This window comes from Muscardinus avellanarius (genome assembly GCF_963383645.1).
Source record: "Muscardinus avellanarius genome assembly, chromosome: 3".
Taxonomy (NCBI): domain Eukaryota; kingdom Metazoa; phylum Chordata; class Mammalia; order Rodentia; family Gliridae; genus Muscardinus; species Muscardinus avellanarius.
This window is the reverse complement of record NC_137788.1, coordinates 59,782,220-59,802,290: the sequence shown is the minus strand read 5'-3', so window position 1 is coordinate 59,802,290 and position 20,071 is coordinate 59,782,220. Positions and strand designations below refer to the sequence as shown.

General features: G+C 34.7%; 1 protein-coding gene across 3 annotated transcripts; it reads left to right on the top strand.

Annotated features, from left to right (window-relative positions):
* Positions 1-208: 208 nt before the first annotated feature.
* Positions 209-18,575, top strand: DEPDC1 (DEP domain containing 1; the record flags this gene model as incomplete). Of its 3 annotated transcripts, none has more annotated exons than XM_080691138.1 (12): positions 209-256; positions 2,117-2,382; positions 6,000-6,156; positions 7,130-7,248; positions 7,649-7,779; positions 8,788-8,835; positions 11,700-11,840; positions 13,585-14,436; positions 14,860-15,032; positions 16,067-16,243; positions 17,145-17,327; positions 18,441-18,575. In XM_080691138.1, the coding sequence occupies 12 exons, from the start codon at positions 209-211 to the stop codon at positions 18,573-18,575; spliced, it is 2,430 nt and encodes an 809-aa protein (XP_080547264.1). The 3 variants fall into 3 exon arrangements, with proteins under 3 accessions (XP_080547264.1, XP_080547263.1, XP_080547265.1); XM_080691137.1 differs by having other exon boundaries at positions 18,435-18,575; XM_080691139.1 differs by lacking the exon at positions 13,585-14,436 and having other exon boundaries at positions 18,435-18,575.
* Between the last annotated feature and the right edge of the window lie 1,496 nt (positions 18,576-20,071).

Here is a 20,071-nt window from a genome sequence, read left to right as displayed (position 1 = left end):
CACCTGAGCCCGTAGGCGCCCGCTCCTTCCGCCAAGCCCCGCCCACCGCGCTGTGTCACGTGATCTTGCAGCGCGGCCAATCAGCGCAGCCCTCCGAGGTATTCAAATCGGCCGCGGGGCCTGCAGTTTTTCCCAGACTCAACGCCGGCGCCGGGCGACCGGGTGTCCTTACTGCCTGCTATGGGTCCCAGCCCGCGCTGACATTACTATGGAGGGTCCGGGTGTGCCTCCGGGGCCTTATCGGGCCACCAAGCTGGTAAGACAAGACGACGCGGAGCGGCGGGCAGGCGGGCTGGCGGCCGCCACCACTTTTAGGACAGACCGTGCCTTTACCCCGGGCCGAGGGATGGGACCCAGGTCACCTGGGCTCGATGGAAAGGAGGGCGAGGGCACTTGGCCAGACCCTTGCCAGGCTGGCCTCTCCGCCAATTCCAGGGCCCCGGCCTCTGTCTCCGGCTCTCGGGGCCCTTAGGGCCGAAGGGAAGCGTCCCGAAGGCCGCATCGTACCGCCGCCTGGTTGGACTACTCAGCCTGGTGGTGTCGGTGCCCTGGAGCATACACAATATACGCTTTTAAGGGCTTCCCACGCCTGATTTGCTGCCCCCTGAGACAGAGAACTGACGATGATGTCCACAGCCTGCTAGGTGAGCCTGGGGCCAAGCCCTAATAGGAGGTTCTTTTATTGAGCCTGGAGATATGCAGGATGTGGCTCTGTGTGTAGTTCTGCACAGTGTTTCATACGTTTGTATTTTCGGTCCCGTGGAATCTTCATACTGTGCTATTGGGTATGTGACATGATGAAATTCACATAAGCTCTGTAAACCTCTCGGCTTCCACTTTGGAAAATTGGCTTATAATACATGCCCACCTTGAGGGACTTATTGTATCTGAAGATGTGTTGTGATCTTTAGAATAACAAGCAAATCATCCCTTCGGGAATGTCCTGCAACTGTGGCATGGATTAGTAGTCCTGTTTTACCAGTGTGGAAACTTAGTTTCACAGAAGTTAAGGGACTCTCCTAAAATCACATAAATAGTAAATAGAAGAGATAGAAGAATGTATCTTTTGGTATGGTAACCTTGACATGAATTCTGACAGGTTAATAATTGGTTATATATATTTATCAACATAAAATATAGAATTTAGGGCTGGAAAACCTTAATCAGGTAATCCTATCACATTATTAAAATGATTAGATTAGCTGAAAGTAGAAGTATTACTGTAGAAAGTGGAAAACTTGAACATTTACCTAGTGCTTACTACTACTTTACATGGATTGAATCATGTAATTATTTCAGTGTGCCCACTAAGTAGGTACTGTGTCCCCATTTTATGGATAAGGAGATAGGCACAGAGAAGTAAAGGAAGGCCCAAAAGTTCATAAACAATAATTAGAGCTACAGCTAGAAAACAAACCCTAGTAGTCTGACTCCAGAGCGCACTCATAAAATGAACACACCATACAGCATTTCAGAAAAGTTATTTTGTGATCTTCAATATAGAGACCCCCCTTCTGTCATTTTTACTACTGTGTACCCAGGCCAGTAAATAGTGGGCAGCTCAATGTAAGCTTCTTGGATACATAAACAAGGAATGGGAGGTGTGGGAAGAAAACAGTGTGTTTTCAGAACTTAAGTTCTGAACTGTGATGCCTGGAACACATAGTTTAGATAAGTAATAACCTAGCTAATAGTCACATAAATGGGTTCCAGATTAGATGTCTTGGTTTCTAATTTTGTAAATACTATCTCTTTCTGGACTAAGAAAAATACATTGCAGTTCTTATTCCTGGATCTCCTAAATAAGCTGACCTGCCAATGAGTGCTTTTAATAAAAATCTACTACATGCAAATTCTACTATAGCACTATAATTAGTAAAAAGAAATTACTGAAATAAAAATTTTATATAACATGATGATTCAAGCATTTTTATGATGTAATCAGGTGTGAAATAATTTTTCCTGATATATTTCAAATCAGTAGAAATGAAGTTTTTAATTTTTTTTAATTGGTGCATTGCATGTATGCCTCTACCATCTTTTACTCCATTAAGATATTTGACTACAATGCACCAAGACAAAGCTTTTCAAAATGGTATTTTTCTTATTTTTGCAGTGGAATGAAGTCACTACCTCTTTTCGAGCAGGGATGCCTCTAAGAAAACACCGGCAACATTTTAAAAAGTATGGCAATTGTTTCACAGCAGGAGAAGCAGTGGATTGGCTTTATGACCTATTGAGAAATAATAGCAATTTTGGTCCTGAAGTTACTAGACAACAGACTATTCAACTATTGAGAAAATTTCTGAAGAATCATGTAATTGAAGATATCAAAGGCAGATGGGGATCAGAAAACCTTGATGACAACAGTCAGCTATTCAGGTACTGAACAGATACGTAACTGCGAAAGAAAATTACTGTAAAGTTTTATCTCCACTTTTATGCTTTTACTACAACAGCAGCTTCTTCAGGAGAAGTAATATTTTTTGTAGAAAGGGGTTATTGCTCTTAATTCAATTAAAACCATTTAGGAAAATTGTCAAGTGACAGCTAATTGTTACAATCTTCAAACTTTTAAATGTTAACATATATAATAAAATAGGAAATTGGAAGGGAAACTGAAATGTTATCATTTCTGTACCTTATGAAAGCGTTATAATATTTCAAGGATATATATCACTCCTGACCTTGTGATAATGTCAAACTTTATATAACAAATAACAAGAAATAAACTACAGGTTAAGGGGAATACTTATTATGCAGTTACCACATACTAGAAACTGCTTTATGATATACATGTTTTCTTATTTAACTCTTAGAATAATTGAGCAGGTTTTATATTAAGCTGTTTTTTCAAATGAGAATGCTGAGACCATGCTTCAACAAATCTTGTTCTTTCTGAAATGCCCTCCCACCTTGAAGAATTGTAAACATTTTTCTCAGACTAATAAAATAATACATTTTTTCTAATATCCACTCCTTTGTAGCTTCTTTTATGGAGACTTTCTTACTCCCTTAGGCTAGTGTAATTGTTTTTCTCCCGCGTGTGTGTGTGTGTGTGTGTGTGTGTGTGTGTGTATAAGGTTCTTTGTTACATATACATTAAACTAAGTCTTTGGATTCTAGAGTGCCCATGATTTTTTTTTTCACTACTTTAGTACTTTTCAAACTGAATGTCTTAGCAATCAATTTTTTCCTAATATGTTAGCTCGTTTTTGTATCAGAATACCCAAGACTGGGTAATTTGTAAAGGAAAATTTATTATGACTTAAGGTTCTGGACTCTGGAAAAACCAATAATGGGTGGCCACATCTGGTGAGGGTCTCATGCAACATCACAGCATGGCAGAAAAGTAGAAAGGCAAGCAGGTTCATGCAAAAGGCAAAGCATGAAGCTTGCCCACGTTTTGGCATTAAGTGATTCAGTCCTGCCAGAACCAGAACCCCTTTGAAGGAAGTATTGATCCCACTGAGGGCCTAATCACCTCTCAAAGTTCCTACCACCTTTCAACATAAGTTTCAGAGAGGAAACACCATAGTACCTATGTACCAAAAAGACTTACCATATATGAGTAAATTTTTGTAACACGCATATAAATACTCCATTTTGTATCACAGTCTACAAATCTTTTCTCAATTATTCCTCCATCACCTTTGAGGTCTCCTTTACAGCTAGCTACTCATTTTTTAACTGTTGCTCATTTGCAGGTTTTAGACCTTGTCCATACTTTACCTTGTTCCCTGGACAATCTCATGCAGTATCTTCAACTACTTTTCCTATGACTTTCAAATCTCCAAATATCTCTCCTGAGCTTTATTTATTTATTTATTTATTTATTTATTTATGGTGGTACTGGGGGTGGAACCCAGAGGCTTTCTACCTCCAGGCTATACTCCCAGACCTATTTTATATTTTATTTGGAAACAGGGTCTCACTAAGTTGCTGAGAGCCTCACCAAGTAGCTGAGGCTGGCTTCGAACCTGCGCGATCCTCCTGTCTCAGCCTCCCAAGCGCGGGGATTACAAGCGTGCGCCACCACGCCCAGCTCTCTCCTGAGGTTTAGACTCATTTATTTCAACTGACTACCACTAGACAGGCACCTCAAATAAAGCATATAAAAAAATCACCTATCACTCCCTAACCTAAATTTGTCTTTCTGATCTATATCTAAATGAATGTCATCTTTACATATAATTGCCTCAATTCTTTAATATTTTTAAAGTATGATTTAATTATTAAACTTGGTTTATTGTACTACCTAAATAGTTCTTTGATCTAATACAAATTCTATCTTTTTGTTGGGTTATTATTTCTTACCTGCATTTCTGCATGATTCCTTAACTAGTTGCATTGCTTCAAGTCTTTTATAATGGTAACAAAACTATACGTAGCTAGATAAAAAGTTTACTAAAAATATGTAAGACCTTATATGAGAACATCATAAAATTGTTACCAAGGAAATATATGCTGTTCATAAATAACATGACTTAATATCATATATGTGTATGTCACGTCTTCCCAGATTGATAAATAAATTCAGTGCATTTTCATTTTCATTCAAAACTATAATAAAGCTTTTTGTAGAATTTGATCAGAAAATTCTAAAATTTATTTGGTAAAGGCCCAAGTAAGTTTTGAAAAACAAGGTAGGGAGAGACTTGCCTTTCCCTTATCTGGGCTTAAATTATAATGCTTAAGACAATTTAAGTGCTAGGAAAGCAAACTCACATAAAGATTGAAACTTGATATAAGTTATGCATGGTTTGGATACTTAATTTGAATAATAAAACTCTTTGAGAATTTAAAAAATTTGTATGAAGTCAGAATTAGAAAAATTAGAAAAAACTTTTTTTTTTCTTTTCTTTTTTGCAGTACTGGTGATTGAACCTAGGGGCATTCTACCTCCGAGCTACACCCCCAGCTCTATTTTTTATTCTTTAGTTTGAAGCAGGGTCTCACTAAGTTGTGGAGGGACTCACTAAGTAACTGAGACTGACCATGAAGCTTCAATCCTCCTGTCTTAGCCTCCCAAATCCTGGGATTACATGCATGCGCCAGTAGGCCCAGCAAGAAAAAACTTTTAATGTTACTAAAAAGTTGTGTATAAATTTAATGTATGCTATATTGTGAGTTAAAAAATCACCAGACTACATATCGTTTATACATATTTATTGGAAATATTAAAGCATGGACAAGAATGAAATATACAAACTATTGATTTATGATTTCTCAGGAAAGGAAGAAAAAGAAATTAGCAAAGAATTTATTTTACTTACAAAAAGATAATGTAGTCTGGCAAAGTGACAGTGATTGCACTGGTATATTGTTAAATACATAGTTGTTGCTTTTTATTATTTTTTGTATTATATCTTTGAAATATTTTATATTATAATTAAAAGAGGAGGCAGCCATGGTGGCGCACGCTTGTAATCCCCGCGCTTGGGAGGCTGAGACAGGAGGATCGCACAGGTTCAAAGCCAGCCTCAGCTACTTAGGCTCTCAGCAACTTAGTGAGACCCTGTTTCCAAATAAAATATAAAAAAAGGTCTGGAAGTATAGCCCAGAGGTAGAAAGCCTTTGGGTTCCACCCCCCAGTACCACCAAAAAAAAAAAATTGAAAGAGGAAAAAAGTATTAGAATCATAGGGAGAAAGAAACTAAGTTCTGGAGATTAGGACAAATGAAAAACAATATACACAAACTGATAACTCATCATTAGAAAATGTTGCTTTCTAAAGCCATTTAGAAAGCAATATTTCACCAGGAGAAAAGACCAAATAGTACTCTTGAGTTATTTATAAATAAAAGTAAAACCTTACAGAATATAATAAAGCAAGAAAATATTAAACTATTTTAAATATATAATGGGAAAAGTAACTTGTGTAGGATCGTTATTCCTTGCTAATAGAGGTAAATCAGGTTCTTCATGTGATTTTTAAAATAGGCTATAAAGTTAGTTTCTTTTTCACATTTTTTAATTGCATATTATTTTTAAATCAGATTTCCTGCAACTTCTCCACTTAAAACTCTTCCACGAAGGCATCCAGAATTGAGAAAAAACAGCATAGAGAACTTTTCCAAAGACAAAGATAGTATTTTTAAATTGCGAAACCTATCTCGTAGAACACCTAAGAAGCATGGATTACATTTCTCTCAGGTAAAATGTCCTTTTATTAATCACAGGTATATATATATGATTACCATTTGCTTAATAATAGGATCATTAAAAGTAAATGATTTGCTAATATTTGAAGACAATTCAGAAATTTATATTATATTCTAGAAACTGATAAAAATGATAGTGAGACATATTTGAACATGAGATTTAATTAACTTAGGAATATTTTGTTAGGTTATTGTTCTTTCCTCCCTGATATGTTAATCAGCCTTTTATCACTGACAAACTATCTGAATCAACATAAAAAGATGAAAGGTCTTATGATTTCAGAGCTTTTAGTTTATGAACAGTTGGCTCTCTTGCATTTTGGCCCTGTAAGGAGGCAGTGTACAAGAGGAAACCTCACCTTACAGCAACTGGGAGAAGTGAAAGAAAGAGGAAGGGATCATAGTCCCACTACCAATTTTAAGGGCACACTCAATGACTTTTTTCACCTGTTTAACTTCTTTCCCAGCTCCCAAATTTCCACCACCTCCCAATAGCAGCACAGTTTAAAGACCAAGCCTTTGCTGGGTGTGGTGGCGCACACTTGTAATTCCCACGCTTGGGAGGCTGAGACAGGAGGATCGCACAGGCTCAAAGCCAGCCTCAGCTACTTGGTGAGGCTCTCAGCAACTTAGTGAGACCCTGTTTCCAAATAAAATATAAAATAGGTCTGGGAGTATAGCCTGGAGGTAGAAAGCCGCTGGGTTCCACCCCCAGTACCACCAAAAAAAAAAAAAGACCAAGCCTTCAATACATAGGCCTTTAAGGGATGTTGAAGAGTCAAACTATAGTATTAGGATTTCTGCATTACTTCTTAACTAATCTTTCTTGCCCCTAGTCTTTTATAATGTGAACAAAACTACAAATACCTAAAAATAAAACTATAAGAACTAGGATTGATGCCTGTCCAATATTTCTTTAACTTGAACATAACAAATTAAACCAACGTAATTATTATTTTCTTCAGGAAAATACAGAGAAAATAAATCATGAAATTATCAATGAGGATCAAGAAAACTCAGCTGGTAATAGAGAAATAAGCCAAGAAGATGTTGAAGAAGTTTGGAGATGTATTGTTCTGATCTAGTAAGATAAAACTAAACTATAATCAAGTTCCTGAAACATTTTATTATTAATTTGACATTTTCCTCAAAATCAAAATATGCAAATGAATAAATACAGATTAATTCTCAAAACTTAGAATTTAACCTGTATATATGTTTTCTAATAAATGATTTTATTAAAGCTTTAGTACAGTAGAAATAGCATGCTTTTGTTATAATTTACTTTCTGTTTTCATTAAAGTCATAAATATAGCTTATAATCTATATTGGAGTCCTTTTAGTATTTTGAGGTAAATAAGCCTTGGAAGTTTGCTTAAGAAAAAGAAAATACTCTGATGGCTTTGTTTGTCAGCCATATTCATTATTTACATTCTATTCCTCTTATTTTATTGAGAAAAAAATGTATTCTTTCTTTTTTATAGCCTGCAAACCATTTTAGGTGTGCCATCCTTAGAAGAACTCATAAATCCAAACCAAGTAATTCCTCAATATATAATGTATAACATGGCCAATACAAGTAAACATGGAATAGTTATACTACAAGACAAATCAGGTTGGTATTAATGAAAAAATTAGAATATTTCCAAACTTAGTTACAAAGCTTGTAGCTATAGGGGAATACTAAAAGACCCAAACCTAGAAAGTAGAATATTCTTATTAAGGGAGCAAAAAGGGTCTATTGCTTTATCAGTACACATACTTCAGTAGTAACAGTTCAATAAGTATATATTATGCTATTATAAGAAATTATATTTAGCTGCTTAGGTAAATTAATGTATTTTTTCTTAAATATCCAAAAGTTAAGTAAACATAATAAAAAGTGTTGATTATCCACACTGATGTGAGGCCTACAGTGTGCCAGGTATTGTGCTAAATATTTAGTGATGTGCAATATAGACATGGTGGCAATTGAAAGATTGTAAGCAAACCTCACTATCTAATACCCCAATATTCAGACATAGCACATTTGAATTATAAGTCTCACTAAAGTCAGTAATACTTGGGTAGCCTAGCAATCAACAGAACTGAAACAGGTATAAAAGAAGATTGTAATGTAGATAAAAGTGAATGTTAAGGCTATAAATGTGAACATGTTCTCAAATTAATGCTTGTTATCAGGCATAGCAAATTGTTTCATGTATTGTGGACCAAGTCAAACCCAGTTCTCTATAACGTTTTTTTTTTTCGGTGGTACTGGGGTTCCTGGAAACTGGAAACCATTCTACCTCCGGGCTACACTCCCAGACCTATTTTTTATACTTTTTTATTTGGAAACAGGGTCTCTTAAGCCAGCACGGCTGGCTTCAAACTTGCACAATCCTCCTGCCTCTGCCTCCCAAGCGCGGGGATTACAAGCGTGTGCCACCACGCCCGGCCTCTCTATAACTTTTTAAATATTAAAATATTAATCTCCCCCTATGTCTTTTTAAACATAATTTTTAATCTTGGAAATACAGACACATTTATATATCTATACATAATTATACATAGTATGAAGTTTTAAAATATACTATCATAAAAATTGCCTGATTTGCTAAACAGTTTTTTTGTGTGTGCCTAGATGACCTTCCCCACTGGGTATTATCTGCCATGAAGTGCCTAGCAAATTGTAAGTTGAATTATATATAAAGATGTATGTGTTTTATATTAATGGTATTTTAGCAGTAGCCAAGGAATGTTTTAAAATAATTTATAAAAGTCCTAATAAAATTAAAGTTTATCATTTCTCTTGATATTTAGGTGAAAGTTTATTAAAATTGATCATGTTATAGTGAGTGAGCCTTTAAATGTTTTCTGTGCAGTGGTGATTTTATAATTCAAGCTCATTACTTATGGCTCAGTTCACATAAATAATAAACATGTAAGCTAGAGGATTTCAAAGGATTTTTAGGTAAAATATACAGTATTGTAATTGCCTCAGTGAACCCCAGAGGGCTGAACTGGCAGCTTGAGAAGTGAAACAGTATGTAGTGAAGACTCAATCTGAGATGACGTTTCATGAAACTCACTTCTTCCTTTTGCCATTATGCATGGCTTTAACATTCATATGCTTTATAACATACTACTATTCCATAGGATATATTAATAGAACATCTATGTTTATGAAAAGAAAAACCTGTCGCTAATCTATAAATCATCTTAAATCATTTCAGTGATCAAGCTTTTTCACAGTGACCAGTGATAACTGATTTTTATCATTTAATATGCTGGTTCAAGTACACAAACCTAGTTACTCTCAAAATAAATTTTAAAAATGTATATGGTATTTGCTTGTAAATCATCAAAAGTTAAAATGTAGCTGGGTGTGGTGGTAATTCAGGAGGCTGAGAGCAGAGGATCACATTAGTGGACAGCCTCAGCTATTTAGCCAAGCTCTTTGCAACTCAGATCATGTTTCAAAAAAAGTTCAAATGTATTTCAGTAATTTTAGTTACAGAAGTAGTTTATAGTTCTTATAAAATTAGTGTTTTCAAAAATTCTGTTGGGGATTTTTGTTGTTTCTTAATGTTTGGGATAAGTATTCCTTTGTTGTCCACTGGGTGTCAACATGACAAAATAATAGAATAAATAGTGACAAAGTAAACAAATTATAGAAACATGTATGAAATTAAGGTAAAGATTCTGATCATAATTTTAAAATCTTTGATTTTCTTTTAATCTTTCCTACCTAACTGCCCTCTCTCTTTTGGTTCATGATTTACAACTCAGATAAGTGTACTAGTGCAGACTTCTCCAGCATCTATTTTTAAATGTTTGTCTTATCTCACTTAATCCATGTTATACATAAATGATACTTAATGTCTAGTTTACTGGATTTTAACATAACTATGTATTTTACCCCAAGGCAAAATTATGATTGTTACTTTACTTGATATTTAATCCCCCAGAGTAATCCTGATAATATATAAAAATAAGTCATCAGTAATACTATCGCAGGTGTTTTTTTTTCCCAGAGGAAAAAAACAGGAAGGACCCTCTAAAATTTTTGTTCATTTAAGGGAGCTAGAGCTCAGACCTACATTTTCTCATTGTAAATTCTTTGTTCATCATTTCAATAAACATGTGAATTAGAATACATTCAAATGATTATCAAGCATTTTATTCTACATACTAAGAATATTTCTCATATCCTCCTTAGAAAAAAATACCTATTTTCTCTATAAAAGGTTTATATTAAGCAGTTACACACGCCTGTAATCTCAGTACTGAGTAGGCTGAGACAGGATGATCACAGGTTTGAGGCCAGCCTCAGCAGCTTATCAGATCTGTTTCAAAATAAAAGGGCTGGAGGTATAACTCAAAGGTAGAATGTCCTGAGTTCAATCCCCTGTACCAAAAAAAAAATCTTGCTAGCCTTTAAGCTCTGTGTGTATGTTATTTTTATTTTTTCCAATTTGTATGCTTACTATTATGTAGCCATCAAACAAGAAGTGAAAGAGATTATTTGGATTTAGAAAGAAATTTTAACTTGACAAATAGTATAGTGACTCTAAAATTCGAGTATGTATTACAGTCACCAGGTAGACTCAAAGACTGATTTGGATATGCCATTGCAACATGGAATCACTCTCTCCCTCCCCCCTCCCACCTTTCTCACCATGCCTCCTCTTATAATGATACTTCTTATAATGAAATTTCCCAAGTCAGTGTTTGGAAGCCACTAAATTAGTAAAACAGAAACAAACATTTCTAGGTCAGTAAGTTCCTTGTTCCACCTGTATAGACTCTGGTCTGTGTACAGGAGTTTGTATTTTTAACAAGTTCATTGGGAGATCTTGATGTATGTAATCCATGGATCTCACTTTAAATGTTATTGGACCTCAAATTCTTGGGTCTTGCTTTCACTTCATACCGCTGCAAGTTCTATAATTGTTTTGCTACCAGGGACTTTTTCATCTTAAATAAGTTACTCTAAGCCTCAGTTTTCTTATGTGTAAAATATAATCAGCTCTATTTTCTGAGGAAAGATTAATGAGTAATCATAATTGTTACAGTAGTGGTAAGATTAAGAAATCACAGTTGTAAGAATATTAAAGTTCATTAAAGGTATACTTTCATGTCAAGCAAAATTTATTAATAAATATATAAATTTACAAAAGATCATTTAGAAAAATTATTTGCATTATCCAAATATTCTTTGTCTTACAAAATGGATATCAATAAAATCTCATTAAAATTAACATCTCTAATGCTTCTGAAGTACATTAAAATTTATTCTGCATGTACAGTTTTTCAGGTTCTAAAATAATAGTAAAATAGAACCAAATGCCAACAATTGACTGCTTACAATAAATTCTAGTGAGGAGATAATGAGATGGAATGATGGGTGTACAGCCCTCTAAACTTTTGGATTGTGGTAAAATTTGTTATCAAACATAAATTTCTCATGAAGTACAAGTTTTATATTTTAATTTGTTTTTTAATTGTATTTAAAATATATTTTGCCCCTTTCTTTTGCCTTCTACTTCTTAGGGCCAAGAAGTAATGACATGAGTAATTCAACATATGTTGGGTTTGAACGAGATGTATTCAGAACAATTGCAGATTATTTTCTAGATCTCCCTGAACCTCTACTTACATTTGAATATTATGAGCTATTTGTGAACATTTTGGGTATGTATAGATGGATTTTTCTTATTAATTAAATTTATTTTATTAAAGTTTTCAAGTGTTTTAAAATTTAAAAGATCTAAAAGCATGGGTAGCCAGGTGTAATGGTACACCTGTCATACCAGATACTCAGGCTGGGCAAGAGGAGCACCTAAGCATGCCTGGACAGCAGAGTGTGACTCTATCTTTTAATAATAATAAAAAAAAAAATCTGTAGAAGCATAGATAAATATATTAAGTCAGAGCCTATAAGTCATTTTAAAAATCAGCGATTGGTTGCTTTGATGTCATTTTCTAATGATTCGTGTATGTTGTTCCAACACCGGTTGTGTCGCCACATCAATTGAGTGTCACACAATTCAATGCAGTTCTGACATTTAACTACTCAAACTTAACCCAGACCCCATAGATGAAGGTTTAAGTTCTGTTCTCACTTCAGATGCAAGCTGCAAATGAGATATTCCTGGGATATTTGCTCTTATGCTCCGCCAACTACCAGTTCTAGAGTTCACTCAAACCTCACTCAGGTTCACTACAGCTCAAAGCATTCAGGAAAGTGCTTTACTTAGGATTTTCAGCAGTTTGTCATAAAGAGTAGAACTTAGAACAACCAAAAGGAAGAATGCAAATAACAAGTTATACGGGAGTTAAAGGAGATCACAAAGCCTCTGCGCCCTCACTGCAAAGGCTGCCCTCCCAACACATCCATGTAGCTCCCTTTGCCTCTGGTTTTAGAGTTTTAATTGAAGTTTTTTTAACCTAAGTGTGATTTATTAAATCACTAGTCTATGGTGCTTGAGCTCAACCTCCAGGCCCCTTTCTTTCCCAGGAGTTTGCAGGTGGGACTAAAAGTTGACAGTAAGCATGGCCAGCCATGAGTTACTGTAGCATGAATAGGTTTCTTGTGAATAATGAAAACTTTTCATCACTCAGGAAATTTAAAGGGTTTTAGAAGCTCTGTGCCAGGAACCAATAACAAATCTAGGTACCACTGGGCCTCTGTCTTTGTTTCCCCAGGATTAAATATTCTCCTCTAAAAAATGTAATTGTACTATATATGTTGTACTATATATGTACACACTATTTTTTCCTTGTCATTCTGTTTTATATATTTTTCACTTTTTTTTGGGGGGGGTACTGGGGGTGGAATCCAGGGGCTTTCTCCCTCCGGGCTATACTACCAGCCCTATTTTATATTTTATTTTGAAACAGGGTCTCACTAAGTTGCTGAAAGCTTCACTAAGTAGCTGAGACTGGCTTCGAACCTGCGCGATCCTCCTGTCTCAGCCTCCCAAGCGCAGGGATTAGAAGCGTGCGCCACCACGCCTGGCATATTTTCACTTTTGAATTCTAGTATCCATGGGAAATCTTAGAATCAATCCCCAGTGGATACCAAGAGATGACTGTAATTGTTCTATTATCTCACAGTTGTCTTATAATTTTAAAGTCTGTAGTACTCATAAAAGGAGAGCAGGTATTTTTAAATTTATTCTGGCTCACTCTATTTAATTAGGCTGTTAATTATATCACCACAAATGGAAAAACAACTAGTCAGTCTTGCACGTTTATAACTGAATGTTGCATGTGTCTTATTTAAGTGGCTTCCAAATTAAGCAGCTGCTATTTGTACTATACTAACAATATATACTATAGTGATGCTTTATTTTTTAACTTTACTATTGTTTTTGTTTTATTTTTGTCCACTGTCATACAGTTGCATCTTAATTTTTGTTTCATTTTCTGGTAGTTGTTTGTGGCTACATCACAGTTTCAGATAGACCCAGTGGGATACATAAAATCCAAGATGATCCACAGCCTTCAAAAATCCTTCACTTAAGCAATCTGAATTCCTTCAAATCAACTGAATGTCTTCTTCTTAGTCTACTTCACAAAGACAAAAACAAAGAAGAATCAGATTCTACTGAGAAACAACAGATAAGTGGTCAAAGACTTCAAGACAGATGTACTAAGAAAATTCAGCTAGCTAATTTAAGAAATAGAAGAGCCAGTGCTAATGACATAATAGGAGGAAGTTGTCATAACTTAATAGGCTTAAGTAGTATGCATGTCCTGTCCTCTAACATCAGACCAAGATGTTTTTCTTTGGAAGGGATTATAGACATGCCAGAGGATTCAAGTAAAAAGATGTCCAGTGCCTTCCATCAATCTGTTCTGAACATAGAAGAACAAAATAATAAACAATTTTTAGAGTCAAAGCCTAAACAAGAATTTCTATTGAATCTTCATTTGGAAGAAAATGTTCAGAAGCCACTCTGTGTTGGTTTTAAGAGAACCTCTACTTTGACTGTTGAAGACCAAGAAGAGTTAAATAATGAGAACTGTAAGCCAAAACAGCTTTGTAGATCTCAGAGTTTGCTTTTAAGAAGTAGTACAAAACGGAGTAGTTATATCAATACACCGGTGGCTGAAATTATCATGAAGCCAAATTTTGGACAAGGCAGCACAGGTGTGCAAACAGCTATGAGAAGTGAACTTGGAGAGTCTAGTACCACAGTCAATAAGAGACTATGCAAAAGTACAATAGAGCTTTCAGAAAATCCTTTACCTCCAGCTTCTTCTATGTTGACTGGCACGCAAAGTAAGGTTGTTGCTTTCAATGCATGCAATATTAATTGTTTGTGTCTACTAACTGTTTTGCTTACCTGGCTTTACTTCTCTGAAATTGCTTATTTTGTCCTTCAAAAAGCATTACTATGAAAGATTTTTGTCATGATATAACCAAAATTTTTTCTACCTGCCTAAATCACATACTTCCTTTTCCTTCAATTTCACTTATTGTAAGTCACTTTATTTAAAATAAGTGAAGGAGTTTAATACTTAGAAATATCCAGAAAATAAAGAGAATCATACTATGCTTTTGAGGAATGTGTAAATTTCTAGGAATAATTTTATTAGAAATACAAAGATATTACCTTAGCCTCTTTATATGACAATATGCTGGTGGTGTAAAAGCAATTAATATTAATGATTTATTTGGGGGTGGGGTGACTTTGCCTTCTAGATTTGTTGCAACCTCATCTGGAGAGAGTTGCCATCAATGCTCTACAGTTATGTTGTTTGTTACTTCCCCCACCAAATCGTAGAAAGCTTCAACTTTTAATGCGCATGATTTCTCGAATGAGTCAAAATGTTGATATGCCCAAACTTGATGATGCAATGGGTACAAGATCCCTGGTAAGTTTATTTCTTATGGAAAGAATAAGAGGAAAAAAAACTGTCTATCTGAAAGGGTCACTCAAGTGGTATCTTGATCTTGAACCCTGTGATTTTTGAGTAAGAAAGGCTCTTAGAAGTCTAACCTTTCCCGGCAGCAAATGTTGGCAAACTGATCCTTTGTGCCCGTTTGTTATTCTTTCATATCCTGGTATTAGTCTTGACAGAACTTTTCCTCCTCAGACATCCTGTATTGCTTCATTGTGATTCACCCAGACAGACTACATTATGTTGTCTTGTACCAATTCTATTTGGTAGGAAAGAAAGAGGACATGTAGGAACTGCGAGAAAGCTTAAGTATAGTATAATTCTATGAAATTAGAAAACTAAAAGGAAATCCAGGTGCAGTAAGTCAAAAGTGTTTCAGAATATGATAGTATGAAAGTTGTATTTTATGAGTTTTTTGATAGGAGAACATTGTAGTCACGAAGTTGGGAAACATTTGTTGCCAAGCAGTCTCAGGTTCCTTTTCAAAAAAAAAAAAAAATTGCTGTATTGTAATTCTTCACTCTGAGATACAGAGTGATATGAAAATACATGCATACAACTCACAAAGCATTTCCCTCTGGCTCCCTCCTTCCCCTTCCCTGTAGATGGCTTTGAGATGGCTTTGTTAGCTTAAACTGCACGCATAGCATTATTCCAGTTGTTACCTTCTTTATGCCCCGTTCTCTAATGATCGTTTAATCTTAAACAATATATCTATGTGGTGTTAATAGAGCCTGTGGTGCTTAATGATAAAAATTTTAACAAAATAAAAGGAAAACCTAATCTCTATATAATCCTTCAGAATAATATTAAGAAAATATTTAACAAGGACTTTAAGAAGGACTTAAGCATAATAGAATTCTTATTTCTGTTATAAATTATTGTCCTCATTTTTAAAGCAAAGTCTACTTACTACTCTATCTCAGTTCTTCATGTGATGTTACCTGGAAATTACAGATATTTTAACTTATATTACACCTTAAGTTTTAAACTTTCTTTCTCTCCAGATGATACATACTTTTTCTCGATGTGTGTTGTGCTGTGCTGAAGAAGTGGATCTTGATGAGCTTCTTGCTGCAAGATTAGTTTCTTTCTTAATGGACCATCATCAGGAAATTCTTCAAGTACCCTCTTACTTACAAACCGCAGTAGACAAACATCTTGACTACTTAAAAAAGGGATATGTAGGTATTCTGAGTCTTAAAAGTCTCTGCATGAGTCATTTGCATGTGGCAAATTCATCTTAAACTATCCCCATCTGAAAGGGAGACTTTATTAGCTTAAATTAACAACCTCTAAAAGTCAGGAATATAGACAGACCCTGTTTTCATGCTTTCACCTCTTATTCTCATTTCAATCCTGTTTTCAACAAATGCTTTTTTTTACATAATGGAGAATATGGCTGATTAAAGTTCACACATCATAGACTTAGGTTTGAAATCCAAGGAAAAAGAGCTGTCTGTCCTCCCCAGTTTGAAAAGTTCTGGTATGGACTCTTGATCAGCTTACTGTAGGTTAGATGTGCATGCTTTAGGTGATTGAGAGCAGGTAGGATGGAGAGAGGGTCATATTCTGAGTGGCTTTACCTAGATACATCAGAATTTGTTCTTTAAAAAGATGAGGGTAGAATGGGAAGGAATTGCTACAGAGAGGTGAAAAAGAATACTGAGCAGCCAAAAAGAGAGAGAGAGATGCCTACTATCTCCAGCTCTGGCTGACCAGCACATGCTTATGTTTTTTCTCATTCTAATATTGTACTGGTTCATAATTATCCCCTATAATTTCTCATCCATAGATATATGGGCTCTGCCCATGCCTCTCAGCCTCAAATCAGTAGATAAACACTTTGTTACTATCATAATATTGATAGTTAAGCTGAATTATAAAATTATAGATTGTGGCATTGGGATTTAGATCCTACTTACCTATTACTCTACTACATAATACATAGGCTTTTTTAAATGCAGTAAATCTTTGATTAGTGTTAAAATAATAGGTACTAAATTCTATCATTAAAAAAATTTACCAAGTGAGAACATGAACAGAATTAACAGATTTTTTACTGTCTCATTTTGTTCACTACAGATTCAAAATCCTGAAGATGGACTTGCTCCTTTGCCAACCTACTCTTATTGTAAGCAGATTAGTGCTCAGGAGTTTGATGAACAGAAAGTTTCTACCTCTCAAGCAGCAATTGCAGAACTTTTAGAGAATATTATAAAAAACAAGAGTTTACCTCTAAAGGAGAAAAGAAGAAAACTAAAACAGGTAAAAGAATGAGCAAGTTCTCAATCATAAAAATAAATATTTTCTAATATACCGTCAGTGGATGCTGACAGAATATAGTTTCTTATTTTAATATTTTAAAATTTGAATATATAGGCTACTTATTATGGTATAATATTTGTACATTAAACTGCTTCTAAAAGTTATGGGTACCTACCTGATTTTACTCTTCATATTGAATTGTTGTGTGTATGTGGTACAGGGGGTTGAATCCAGGGGCATTCTACCTTTTAACTACACCCTCACCCCTATTCTGTATTTTTATTTTGAAGCAAAGTCTCGCTAATTACTGTGCACAAGCCTGAAACTTGCAATCCTCCTTTCCCAACCTCCTGAGTACTAAGATTACAGGCATGTAGTACCACATCCAGCTGTCCTGAATTATAAAATAGTAATAGATACTCTCCTTTGTTTCTGAATTTGTATATAATTATAACTTGGATTGGTCTAGGAAAACAATGATAAAATCTGGATTCCAATATGTAACTGAGTGACTCATCACTACCATTTAGAATTTTTAGCTCTAAGACAAAACCCAATAGCCACATGATTCTGGCAAAAATAGTTATGTCTAAAACACTCAAGAAATATAAACTAGCCAGGTGAGGTGGCGCACGCTTGTAAACCTCGCACTTGGGAGGTGGAGACAGGAGGATCACGCAGGTTCGAAGCCAGCCTCTCTGGCTTAAGAGACCCTGTTTCCAAATAAAAAAAAACAAAACATAAAAAATAGGTGTCTGGGAGTGTAGCCCGGAGGTAGAAGGGTTTCCAGCAACCCCAGTACCATCAAAAATGAAAATAAAAAAGAAATATAAACTATACCAGATCCCTGTGACCTTCATAGGTTTTCTGGAATTTAGGGGGATAATTAGCATTAGAAGAGAATCCTAGAATGTTCATTCTAATAGGATCTAAGAAACCATCCAGTATACTGTTCACAAATGTGAAAAGCAAGAGGGAAGGAGAAAATGAAAAGAGACTTGCCTCTGTGATCCATCTTTAAGAAAAGCACTCATCAATTCTTGGAAAATGTTGAACACTGACATCAGCAAGAGGAATGTGTTAAATAACTTCTTGTCTCACTTTAAGTTTCAGAAAGAATATCCCTTGATATATCAGAAAAGATTTCCAACCTCAGAGAGTGAAGCGGCACTTTTTGGTGACAAACCTACAATCAAGCAACCAATGCTGGTTTTAAGAAAACCAAAGTTTCGTAATCTAAGATATTAACTGAATTTAAAATGTTCTAATATTTGTGGAACATTGATAAGTGAAGCCATATCTGAGAATTTAGTTATTAAAAGGAATTTGTTATTAGTAAGGTTTCTCTAAATAAACACATTATGTACGGATGTGCCAAAATAGTAGTTTATCAATGTGAGACTGAAGAAGCTCCTGGATCTCAACTGAGAGGACATAATGATAGGCAATGCCAAATATTTTAACCAGAAACAAACTTTTATTTTTAATACAACTATCTGGAAACACTATCATGGTTGTACTAAATCTTCATTTACTGAATTTTGAAGTAAGTTGTGTTCATCAAGATTAAGGTATCATTCTGTTTTTCAAAGAAAACATCTGCACATGTGTTCATGGATATTAGCTAAATAAGCTAAATAACCAGCTGTTTAGAATTACTTCATTTCTAAATGTAAGAATGTGAAGAATATTTGAAAGCTCAATTCTCAACTGCTAAATGTTACATTCTTTTGTATAATCTTTTTCACTTTTGATCTATTTATATTTATATATGTGTCGCTAAAATATATTTCTATAAGATTTTTGTTTTGCCTTAAACATTATCCAAGTTGCTTCAGTCATTTATTTTTATCCATAAATTTTGAATTCTTCTGTTTGTAATTTACTAGAAGATGGAGATAAAAAAGTATAGGCAATCATGTGTTCATTTAAAAGACACTATTTCACAACTACTTTGTGCCTCTCATTGTTCCTTTTATGTGGTGACAATGATAATGAAACCAAATCTCTTCCTTAAAATATTTATTTTGTAATCATGGGAGATATATCTTTCAGATGCTTAAAATAACAGTATATACTTAAATATCTTATGAAGATTGATTTTTGTGATTATAGAATACTCTAAGATATTGGCTTTCAAACTGCTACAAATTGGAATCACCTGAGGCATTATAGAACAATATGTCCAGTGCCCAACATTATACCAATTACTTTTATATTTTAGGGGTATTGCATAAGCATTAATGCTTTTTTTAAATCACTGTGGTTCCAGTATTCAGCTGAGAATCAGTGCCCTATAAACTTTTTATAAACATTTAAGTAAATGTCAAGATGATGGCACACTGGCTTTTATTTTTTTTATTGGAAGAAAATGCCAAGGATAAATGCCTTTCATCTTAATACAATGTTCTCCAGATTTCTACTTGATTGACTTGGTATAAATTTGAAGCAAGTTTTTCTTTTTTTCCTAACTTTAAGATTGACTAATAACTCTTCCTTAAGTATAGAGATATGATACATCCAATATACTCTTAATATTTAATGACTATTTGGATTTCTCAATTTATATTATTGGATATATAAAATGACAATAATCCACTTAGAGTAACTATCTTTTAAACAAAGTAATGACAAATACCTTTAGCCCAAAAACCATAGCTATAAAATTATTGTACCAAAATAACAATTAAAACTCTTTGCAAAGTGTTTACATGCTAAAATTATTCCTGTTTAAAAATGTGTGA